General features: G+C 43.0%; 1 protein-coding gene across 1 annotated transcript in view; it reads left to right on the forward strand.

Annotated features, from left to right (window-relative positions):
- Positions 1 to 12412, forward strand: part of Cip4 (formin-binding protein 1-like Cip4) — a 260365-nt gene that overhangs the window by 233490 nt on the left and 14463 nt on the right. The window contains 1 exon segment of the mRNA XM_069304033.1: positions 8736 to 8899. Within this exon segment, the coding sequence (XP_069160134.1) occupies positions 8736 to 8899 (164 nt within the window).

The raw sequence follows: 12412 nt of genomic DNA on the forward strand, positions 1-12412 counted from the left end.
CCCATACTCCTTCGTAGCACCCATACTCCTTCGTAGCACCCATACTCCTTCGTAGCACCCATACTTCTTCGTAGCATCCATACTCCTTCGTAGCACCCATACTCCTTCGTAGCACCCATACTCCTTCGTAGCACCCATACTCCTTCGTAGCACCCATACTCCTTCGTAGCACTCATACTCCTTCGTAGCACTCATACTCCTTCGTAGCACTCATACTCCTTCGTAGCACTCATACTCCTTCGTAGCACCCATACTCCTTCGTAGCACCCATACTCCTTCGTAGCATCCATACTCCTTCGTAGCACCCATACTCCTTCGTAGCACCCATACTCCTTCGTAGCACCCATACTCCTTCGTAGCACCCATACTCCTTCGTAGCACTCATACTCCTTCGTAGCACTCATACTCCTTCGTAGCACCCATACTCCTTCGTAGCACCCATACTCCTTCGTAGCACCCATACTCCTTCGTAGCACCCATACTCCTTCGTAGCACTCATACTCCTTCGTAGCACCCATACTCCTTCGTAGCACCCATACTCCTTCGTAGCACCCATACTCCTTCGTAGCACTCATACTCCTTCGTAGCACCCATACTCCTTCGTAGCACTCATACTCCTTCGTAGCACTCATACTCCTTCGTAGCACCCATACTCCTTCGTAGCACCCATACTCCTTCGTAGCATCCATACTCCTTCGTAGCACCCATACTCCTTCGTAGCACCCATACTCCTTCGTAGCACCCATACTCCTTCGTAGCACTCATACTCCTTCGTAGCACCCATACTCCTTCGTAGCACCCATACTCCTTCGTAGCACCCATACTCCTTCGTAGCACCCATACTCCTTCGTAGCACCCATACTCCTTCGTAGCACTCATACTCCTTCGTAGCATCCATACTCCTTCGTAGCACCCATACTCCTTCGTAGCACCCATACTCCTTCGTAGCACCCATACTCCTTCGTAGCACCCATACTCCTTCATAGTACTCATACCCATACTCCTTCATAGTACTCATACCCATACTCCTTCATAGTACTCATACCCATACTCCTTCATAGTACTCATACCCATACTCCTTCATAGTACTCATACCCATACTCCTTCATAGTACTCATACCCATACTCCTTCATAGTACTCATACCCATACTCCTTCATAGTACTCATACCCATACTCCTTCATAGTACTCATACCCATACTCCTTCATAGTACTCATACCCATACTCCTTCATAGTACTCATACCCATACTCCTTCATAGTACTCATACCCATACTCCTTCATAGTACTCATACCCATACTCCTTCATAGTACTCATACCTAAAGTCTTACCTGAATTTACCTCTATAGTGCTCATATACAAACACATACTCATATATTGGTGTACTCATATGCATATGAGGACCTGCTGCAAGGGTGACAGCTTCTTCCCCATATCAACCTACCCTGGCTCTGTGTCCTGGAGAGGCCACTCCAGACCTACAACCAAAGTGCAACTCCATAGTCTCCTGAGGCTAATGGATGCATGCTACTACTCATATGAGTTCTCATACCCATGCACCAACATGGTACTCATACCCATGCACCAACATGGTACTCATACCCATGCACCAACATGGTACTCATACCCATGCACCAACATGGTACTCATACCCATGCACCAACATGGTACTCATACCCATGCACCAACATGGTACTCATACCCATGCACCAACATGGTACTCATACCCATGCACCAACATGGTACTCATACCCATGCACCAACATGGTACTCATACCCATGCACCAACATGGTACTCATACCCATGCACCAACATGGTACTCATACCCATGCACCAACATGGTACTCATACCCATGCACCAACATGGTACTCATACCCATGCACCAACATGGTACTCATACCCATGCACCAACATGGTACTCATACCCATGCACCAACATGGTACTCATACCCATGCACCAACATGGTACTCATACCCATGCACCAACATGGTACTCATACCCATGCACCAACATGGTACTCATACCCATGCACCAACATGGTACTCATACCCATGCACCAACATGGTACTCATACCCATGCACCAACATGGTACTCATACCCATGCACCAACATGGTACTCATACCCATGCACCAACATGGTACTCATACCCATGCACCAACATGGTACTCATACCCATGCACCAACATGGTACTCATACCCATGCACCAACATGGTACTCATACCCATGCACCAACATGGTACTCATACCCATGCACCAACATGGTACTCATACCCATGCACCAACATGGTACTCATACCCATGCACCAACATGGTACTCATACCCATGCACCAACATGGTACTCATACCCATGCACCAACATGGTACTCATACCCATGCACCAACATGGTACTCATACCCATGCACCAACATGGTACTCATACCCATGCACCAACATGGTACTCATACCCATGCACCAACATGGTACTCATACCCATGCACCAACATGGTACTCATACCCATGCACCAACATGGTGCTCATACCCATGCACCAACATGGTGCTCATACCCATGCACCAACATGGTGCTCATACCCATGCACCAACATGGTGCTCATACCCATGCACCAACATGGTGCTCATACCCATGCACCAACATGGTACTCATACCCATGCACCAACATGGTGCTCATACCCATGCACCAACATGGTACTCATACCCATGCACCAACATGGTGCTCATACCCATGCACCAACATGGTACTCATACCCATGCACCACCATGGTACTCATACCCATGCACCACCATGGTACTCATACCCATGCACCACCATAGTTCTGTACATATGTCCATACACCAGTATAATAATTATGTCCATACAGCTGTTATATATTGGGAAATACAGTATTTTAAGTCAGGGAAATGTACAGTTTATTATTATATATTGTTGATATAGCTACATTATAATCAAATCAATACAACTACATCATAATTATTCACATAAAACTGTACAGTATAATAATCATTCCCAAAGAACTACATAACTAGATTCATACAGCCGCATAAATTATACCCATCCAACACTATAATATTCATGATATGTCAATATTATTTATTCACATAACTAAAATATAATAAAAAAAAAATTCCATAAATAACTATACTTTTGTTTTTCTTACATATCACTACATGTAAAAATAATGCCCATGCAGCTGTGTACCAGTAATAATCATTCTCATGCAGCTATGCTCTTGTAAATACATCCCTGTAACAATCATGCCCATGCAAATACATCTCTGTAATAATCATGCCCCTGCAAATACATCCCTGTAATAATCATGCCCATGCAAATAATCCCTGTAACAATCATGCCCATGAAGGTACATCCCTGTAATAATCATTAAGGGTACCTGCAGCAATGTATCTGTAAAACTCATGCTTGTGTTATCGTTATGCTAGTTTTGAGAGTAAACAACGTAAATCTTGGTTTTTCGTAGAAGTTCTAGAATGGTGCTGGGAGAATGCAACATGCATCTTAGACCTGTTTGGTGGTGGGAATTATACAAGACAACTCACACATCCCTCCCCCCTCCCTACATTTAAGTTGTAGTGTCTTATCATAATACTTTTTGACCATTGGTTAGACACTTTTTTGGGGGGGTTCCTTTAGCCTTTATTAAGAAGTAATTTTTAATTAAATTAGTTATATTATTATATGAAGAAAATTATATTTACAGTGATCTACTTATTTATTATAGATTTTAATGAGGTGGATTGAAATAACTATTGAAATGTTTTCTTTGTTTGTGGAACAAGATTAGATTCATTCCCATATTGAAATAACTGATTTACTTAAGGGACTTAATTTCATTAATATTATTTTAAATGAGAAGCAGTTGAGTGAGGCAAGAGGTCTTACCATCATGATTGTGGTGTCTTGCTACACTGTTGCTAGTCACACTGCACCACACACTTGTGGGCATTCCAGTGCCTGTCACTGTAAATCAATGGAGTACTGTACTGTTGTTATATATTTTATGTACATGTACAGCATTTGAACATTTTGCAATTTTACAATAATTTTCTATTTTTTTCACTTCTGTTTGACTATGCCGAATGCATCTTCATTCTTTCCATGCCATGCTTTTCTTAGTGAAAGAATCTAGGGAGTTCTTAGAGGGTCATTCCTCAGGGATGGAACATTATAAGAGGGAACAAGACCTAACTAATATAAATTTTTTTTTTTTAAACAATAACTCTTGAAAAGGAAGTTTCAAGCCATGCATTCCTCTTTAAATCATAGATCCTTTAAGATTTAAGGCAACAGTAACTTGAGAATTGGCTCAGTCTCATGTCTCCTGCATATTGTGGTTGTTCTCAAATATATCATTCCTGGACAGTTTTCTAATTCTTAATCTGCAGGAGCCTTTTTATTAATATCATAATTTCCCTTTGCAGCACTGTAATAGATATTGAAATCCAGCACCATATATTGAAAGGCTTTATAATACTTCAGTCAATATTTAAATAGCAGTGAGTCAAATTGTATGTTGAATGTTTAGATTAGCTCGATTGTCATGTCTTAGCAGGTTAATGAATAGCTCTTTTGTTTTTCCTTTATGAATTATGATGAATAAATTACTTATCTGTGTAGTTTAACACTAAACTTTCAAAACTTACTTAATTTTATTGGTACAAATTGCAGTGTGTTCTAATGCTGTGTAACAAAAGTGAATATTATACCTGTTGTCCTAGGCAACTTGCATAATTATTCGAGCTTAAGGTATTATGCATCATCCAATTTCCAATTTTTCTAAAGACTTTATTTAATCAGGTTATATATATTTAACACATTTTGTCATATTTATGATTCAATCTGAGAAGTGGTTAAGAGATTCCCAAGTTAGTTGCCATTTGCTATTTATTTAGTTGCATATGTACTTCCATGCAAGTGAGAAGGTAGAACATCATGTACAGTTGCTGTTTGGCTTGAGTTGCCTTTTGCTTATCCTCAAGGTGAAACAGTTTTCAGTATCTCTATTATTTGGATCTGTAATTTCCTATACATCAAGTTGTATTCTGGATTTTCCTTACTCTTTATCATATTCTTTTCACTAATCTTCACTTACAATTGTACTATTTCTGCAACTTTAGTATGGGAGGACAACCTCGTTTCTTTATTATTGTCCATGTCACTACTTCCTTCACCCCTAAAACCTTCCCATTGGAACAGAGGCTTACATCCTATTTTCACTTTTCGTCTACCTACACCTCTAAACTGTGGTTTGATAGAATATGATCTGAAGCTATTTAATAACTAAAGTCTTTTCAGATTTTAGCACTAATCAAATTGTAACTTATCATTCTACAACTGCAACTTATCATTCTATTGTACTCATTTATTTCTTTTCTACATGAACCTTGCAGTTGTCTGTTTTGCTTCACTTTCTGGATGTTTCTTTAGTGACGGTGATCATAATAATCCCCTGCTCCCTGTACCTCATGGGGAGCAGGGAACTATCAACTCATTTTAAGACAGGACCTGTATGATGCAACAAACCCTCCAGGTCATTAGATCAAAGGGTAACCATGGACTGGGTTTTGACTCTGGTTTCCAATAGGTTACTAAGAACTCCTAGGGCTGATGTGACTCACGTGTGGAGCATCTCAATGCAATAAGCTTCAGGGAGCCACCAAAGCCTAACCAGGATGAGGCATTTCATTACATTCAGCACTAATTGGGGATGTGTCTTAGGGGGGGGGGGGAGGATCAGCAACCCAACATTCAGGGGCTTCCCATGCTATTCTGTCTCAACATTAATGCCCTTAGAGCTCTTGGGGAGGGAAGGAAAAGGTTTGTTCCAACTCCGGTTCTTCTTCCTCTGGGGGGAGGGGGAAGGGTGTAGTTAAAATACATATTTCAGTATGTAGTTCATGGTTACCCTTTGATCTAATGGCCTGGTGGGTTTGTTGCATCATACAGGCTCTCTGTCTTAAAATGAGCTGATATTTCTGGGTACCAGTAAGCACCCTGGATACCCTCCTTTGTGCCTTTTATAACCCTTGCTATAGTTCAGATGAACCTGCTTCTGCTTCTGCTACGGGACCAAGACCATGCGTCTGAGATGGATCCAAACTTTTTTTTTGTGTAAAGATCATCTGCTTTCTGGTTGCGATATGGGAATCCAGTTACCTCCTGGCTGGCAAACAACCCCCTTGTTTTACTTGACGAGTGACAAATGTTTTGTCATCCTTGAGTACTTGCCTGGGAAGAGGAAGGCCCCTGTTTTTTTAGGTTTTCTCTGAGGATTATCTTCGTGGAAATATAATGGCAGAGGGGCTTTTTTTTTTTTTTTTGGTGCACAGGATCTTATCAGAGCAATTGCAAGTCAATCTTGGCTCCCTAGCATCTTACTCTACTCTGTTTTTGTGGGTGGAAGTGGCCTCAACTTCTTTCTTCAGTGCATTCCATCTGCCATACAAGTTACAATTTCTTAGCATCTCTAAGAATCAATTGTGTATCACCAATGTCCTCCCTCTTTTTAATTTAAATTAACACTCCTGTTCATGTTATCTATTCCCCTAGTATCTGCATTTAATGATTATATCCCATTTCTTCTCATCTGGATTGAGAGTTTGAGTTCCCTTAACCTGTCCACATAGTTAGGCTTTCTCAGTTCTAGTACTAATCTAGTTGCAAACCTCTGACCTTTCTCAAACTTCTTTTTCTGTGGGAGAGTCCCGTCGGCTACCTGAAGCTATCTGAACTGATAGTGCTTTATTAGTTTAGGGTCATCAGTCACAGGAGTCCTTTGCCTACCTGGAACCACAAGCCAAAACCTGGCCCCCCTCAGAGAGGCGCAGGGAGCAATGGTCAATGAGCACTTAACATTTAAAGTATGACATAATTGCCATCGACCGGGTAAGGACCCAGAAAGGTAGGCGAATCAAAATGGACGACTGTCTGGTTAACCTATACAATGTACATCCTAAAAGATAAAAATGCCTCCCCTAGAAAGATACCAAACAAGCATTACTTCGTGCAACTAGGAGTCCTGCTTGTTAGTGCTCCGCACCCTTTCCCCAAAAAGGAGAAGGGGTGGTTCCCCAGCTCTCAAGCGAGTTGGTAACAGCCCACCATACCAGTTCTTGAACTGATGTGCTGGTAATTGGAAAACCAGCGTTGAATGTAATGAAACGGCATTTTCTAGGTGAGCCCCGGAGGCTCCCTGACAACCCTCCCTCCCACCGGTCGGCGGTTTTTTCGTGTTGGTTGAAGCTTAGCTTCCGAACTGATGCTAGGCAGCCGGCGCGGTAGGTCCAGGGCTCCCCCCTCCCCCTCTCGGGACGGGGAGGGCTGCGTGGACGATCGGCGCGGCAGTAAAATGTGATGTTTGCTTGTTTCCTTGGGATTGTAGGGAGTTTCTACCTCTGTTTCTACCATTTTGTTTGTTTTTACCATGTGGGGTTTGTTTTGTTATGACTACTTTTCTGGGTGCTAACCCAAGTCGATGGCAGATAAGGAAAACCCCAACCACAAGGGGGTTTTTCAGGGCCATTGCTCCCTGAAACCTCTCTGAAGGGGCTAGGTTCTGGCGCTGGTCCCTGGTAGGTCTGAACTCCTTAGCTAATGTCCCGGTCTAATATAACATACATTAGCCCGATAAGTTCCAGGGATCCTCCGGGGCTCACCCAGAAAGTGGCGTTTCATTACATTCAACGCTGTTTTTTTTGGGGGGGGGAACATGATAGTAGTGGAACACCTGAAGTGCAATTCTTGGTGGTATAAACATGTTAGTAGATGCTGAAGAATCATTAGCAGAAAAAAATGTACTATGATGAAATAAGGAAATCATTTGGTAGAGGCAGATTACCAGTATCTTGATAGGAATGAGTAGAACAATATACGAAAGAAATGGCATGGGAAGGGTGTTACAGGCTTAAGAGGAGTGATTTAGCATCATCCTAATACTTCTACTGTAGCCATCCCCTTGGAAGCTTATGAATGAGCACAAGGCATTATAGATATACATAGATAAAACATTATATTTACTTTGCAATTTGATTGGGAATCTGGGATTTTTTTTTTATTTAAATTAGCTAATGATGTAGAAGCCATATCGTCAACCCCAGAGCAGATAGAATTCCAAATGATATGGCCGTTGTGGTGGTTAATACGTCTTGGCTTTGAACTGTTTTTTTGTTTAATAATGGCATAGTATAATTAAAATAACAAACCTTTACAATTGATGTTATTTTTAATTTGCTGCATTATTGCATCTTGCAAATAGAACAAATTTCATCTACTGAATTACAAATGCTGACTGATATTCACTGTGAATCATAATGCCACTTGATTTATATACTTAGAAAATACAATCACACTTTGGTAACTTTCTCAAATTGTCTTTTAAGAAAATTCAGGCCTGAACACACACATTTATTAATGTTATTAAATTGTCTTGTGATTTAAGTTTTAATTTTAATTAAAATCTATGTATCGCCAACAGTTCTTACAAGAAAAGATGGAATTGAACAGTACTGTTGTAATCATTTAACAATAAAACAAGTACATACTGTACTCATTATAGATTATTTTTTTAGTTACTTGGATTAAAGTCTAGGAAATAATTAAACACTCGGTACCCTTAATATAGCAAAGAAATTCAGTAGATTAAATTGTTTGTGTGGTTTGGCTTGTGTTTGCTTTGCTTGTGTGTGCTAACACTGATCTTCCACCCACTAATTCAGCTCGTCTCATAGTCCGGAGAGTGGCATTGGCCTCAGCCACAACTCCCTGCCTGGCTCCGACACCTATGATCAGCCAGACGGCGGCGATGATGACAATGCAGAGTTTTATGATGCCGAACCTCTTCCCATTATTGGAACATGTCGAGCACTGTACAGTTTTGAAGGTTTGTGTCCACTTTATCAATGTTTAATAACAAAGCATTTGGATTCAATTTATCATAATGCTGTGTTTGACTTGATATACATGCCCTTATCTCAGTCTGTTGGACATCTCAATTTTTCATCATCCTACATATTGCAAGAAACACATACATTTCACCTTCAGTAGTATCTTTCCAACACTATATTAGTGAAAAATGCAATAGTCCGTTGTTTTCAATGAGTTCAGCCACGTATTTGTTCCTTTCTTGAACAATATGTCCATGAGTGACTCACCAAAATATGCAGTAAAGTAGTTCATTTCGCTCATGTCCTCACCAGTAAATGGGAAAAGGTCTGTAATCCCAACATCTGTGTTGTCAAATACACGGATTTGTGGAACAAAATCTTTGCCATCACTCCACACAAGTACACCTGGTGTTTTGCGTGACCCCTACGCACACTTCGAGTGTGAACTGAAGATGAAGGCAAATAAGTTGAACATGAGGGAATTTGTTCCTCGTCTCCATGTGGTGCCATGCGGTGGCCTTTGGCTGTGGCAGACGCTGATGCTGCAAAGTTCCACCTGGTAACACTCCACACACCAATGCCACTAGTCACAGGAGTAATAAAACTATTTTCAGATTCAACATCACTAAAGCCGGAAAAAGTCGTCTTCCACATATTGGTCACCCAAAGCAACATCATGCTGCACATGCCCACAAGAACTGTCTAGTGGTGGTGGTAGTGATGGTGCAGAGTAACAGGCGAGGAGGCATTGGTGATGGTGTAGGCCTCACCCTGGAGGCAGGCACAATGTTATCACTGTCTCTTACAGGACTCACTCCGAATCCTGTGTATAGTCTTTATCAATGTCAGAGTCATCAGTATCGCTTTCCTCAGCTTCTAGAAATACTGTAATTCATTGTGAATTTCCTCATCTGTCATGACTGGGTGGAGCGGTACACAGAGCGCAGTCGTGAGCCAGGTGGTGATGCACTCACCATAGTGTCCTGAAATTAACTGAGGCCTTCTTGCTATGGTAGCCTATGCTGGATTTTTTTTCCAAGATGGTGACTGTTTACTATCGCCCCTGGCTATTGTATGGGTTTACTGTGCGGGAATTTTAATTCTTATGCAGTACTTTAAAATGTGTATATAGGATGTGTGCCTTTCAGCCACTTGAACCAATTTTTTTTTTTTTTTTTTTTTTTTTTTTTTTTTTTTTTTTTTTTTTTTTTTTTTTTTTTTTTTTTTTTTTTTTTTTTTTTTGAGATATATACAAGAGTTGTTACATTCTTGTACAGCCACTAGTACGCGTAGCATTTCGGGCAAGTCCTTAATCCTATGGTCCCTGGAATATGATCCCCTGCCGCGAAGAATCGTTTTTTTATCCAAGTACACATTTTACTGTTGTGTTAAACAGAGGCTACAGTTAAGGAATTGCGCCCAGTAAATCCTCCCCGGCCAGGATACGAACCCATGACTTAGCGCTCACGGAACGCCAGGCGAGTGTCTTACCACTACACCACGGAGACTGTGTAGGGTTAATTCTTCATGTACTGTAACTTAATGTTAGGGGCTCATTGAAATGTTTAGAGGATACTTCTCCTGTGACCAACCACTCAGAGAAGATGTCAGATATATATAGTACATATATACATAGGTATATAGTTATGTTTTGGTTTTCTGTGGGAAACCCTTTGGGCTCCCTGGAGCTATAGGTCTCTTATAAGCTATATTAGTCTGGGGCTTCAGGCAATGGCGTCCTTCCTACTGGGGACCAGAGCCAAAACCTGGGCCCCCTTAGAGAGGCACAGGGAGCAATGGCTTAAGGAGACCCCCCCCCTTGTATTTGGGGTATTCCTTATCTGCCATCGACCGGGGTTAGGCACCCAGAAAGGTAAGCGTCTCAAAACAAATCCCACATGGTAGAAATTGTAAAAGCCCAAGACCGAACAGAGAAATAGAACTCCCCAAAAGAAAACAAAGGAAACCAGCAAACAAGCAATTGTCATTCACTGCCACCACGCAGGGCTCCCTGGAAGGGGGAGGTGGGGGGGAAGGGGAGGAGCCCTGGACGTACGCGCCGGCCCCTCATACCTCAGTTCGTGGCTGAAGCGCATCTGGGGCGGATGTCGACTCTGGCCTCAGTTTTTGCTGGATTTTGTGCCCTTGTGGTGTTTCCTGCTGTTTGTGGTGCATTGGCCAGGAGTAACATAGTGTACTAAAGGCTGCATGCACTTCGGGCTGCATTCCCTAAGTTCCCTGAGAGTACTACTCTGTGGATCTAGGATTACCTTCCCTGGTGCTCTTGGGCTTCACTTCCGTAGGGGTTCCTGCTGCTCGACAGTTGCCCCGCCTCTGGGGCCAGCTGGGTTTTAAGTAGCCTTTGTTTGGCCTTGGGTAGGATGTGGTGGTGTTGCTGGTTTGGGGCACGAGGTGCTGCTCAGCATGCCTACCAATGTGGTGGCTGTGTTCCTTGTTCCTCCTGCTGTGGTTGTGCTTTTGTGGTGAGGGGGGGGGGATTTTTCTTTTCTTTTTGTTTTTGCTTGGAGGAGGTCTGCCTTTGCCTGGTTTGACTTATTAGTTTCTTTAAGGTATTTGGTGGGCCCTTCTTTAGCCCCCCGTGTTTGTACCCCTCTCAGGGGTCCAGTTATAGCCCTATTCCCACTTGTTGACATACATGGGCTAAACTGGCTTTGCAGCACCGTTGTCTGGGCTTCCTGTAGGCTGAACCTCCCCCTACTGGCCCTGGGAAAACCCCGTCGGGGCTTGGCTTCCAAGTGGATGACCATGGATGCGTCTTCCAAATCCCATCTTGCCTTGTGAGAGGTTGAAGATTGTTCGTTGCCCTTGTCTCAGGGTGATGGTCTTCTGTTGTGCCTCTGTCATGCTGCCTGTTGGGTCGGTGACACCTACTAGACATGTTCCCAGCTTATACTCCAATTTACCCATTCTTCTAAGGAAGTTCTTCGAGGCCAGGCAGCATCTGCGTTGCATCATTAGTTTGGGTGGTTGCAACGTGCTAGGTTGGTTGCCCGCTCGAATGCCCTGGGCTGCTCTGTATTGGTTTTCGGACTTGGGGACCTTGGTCACTTTGGCCTTGAGTTTGCACCCCTGGGTCCTTTCCCTGCCGTTGTGGTTCCTCAGCTCCCTACCATCTAAGGGTTTCGGAGTCGGAGTGGGGGTGAGGCTTGGGCAGCTCCAGGGGCTGCCCTTTTTGTTGTGGGGACGGAGGCCTTTGAGCCTGCTCCTCTCGCCGAGGCGTCTGGGGCCTTACCAGCAGGCCACCTCCTTGTTGCCATTCCCTTGGACTCTGCCTTTCTCTAGGGGGGTGGGCATGAAGGGTGGCTCTGCCCTGGGGCCTCTCTTGGGGGTTCCTGGGGCTGTGGGGGGAGCCTGCTAGCAGTTCTGAGGCTGTTTGTCCCTGCTTGGGCCTTGTGCTTTCTGGGCAGGTTTTTTTTTTTCATCCCTCCTTCCCATTTGCTGGCATGATTTCCACTTTTTACCAGACGCTTCTCTTGTTTTGATGGCCA

Source organism: Procambarus clarkii, chromosome 51, assembly GCF_040958095.1.
Source record: "Procambarus clarkii isolate CNS0578487 chromosome 51, FALCON_Pclarkii_2.0, whole genome shotgun sequence".
In the NCBI taxonomy this organism is placed as follows: Eukaryota; Metazoa; Arthropoda; class Malacostraca; order Decapoda; family Cambaridae; genus Procambarus; species Procambarus clarkii.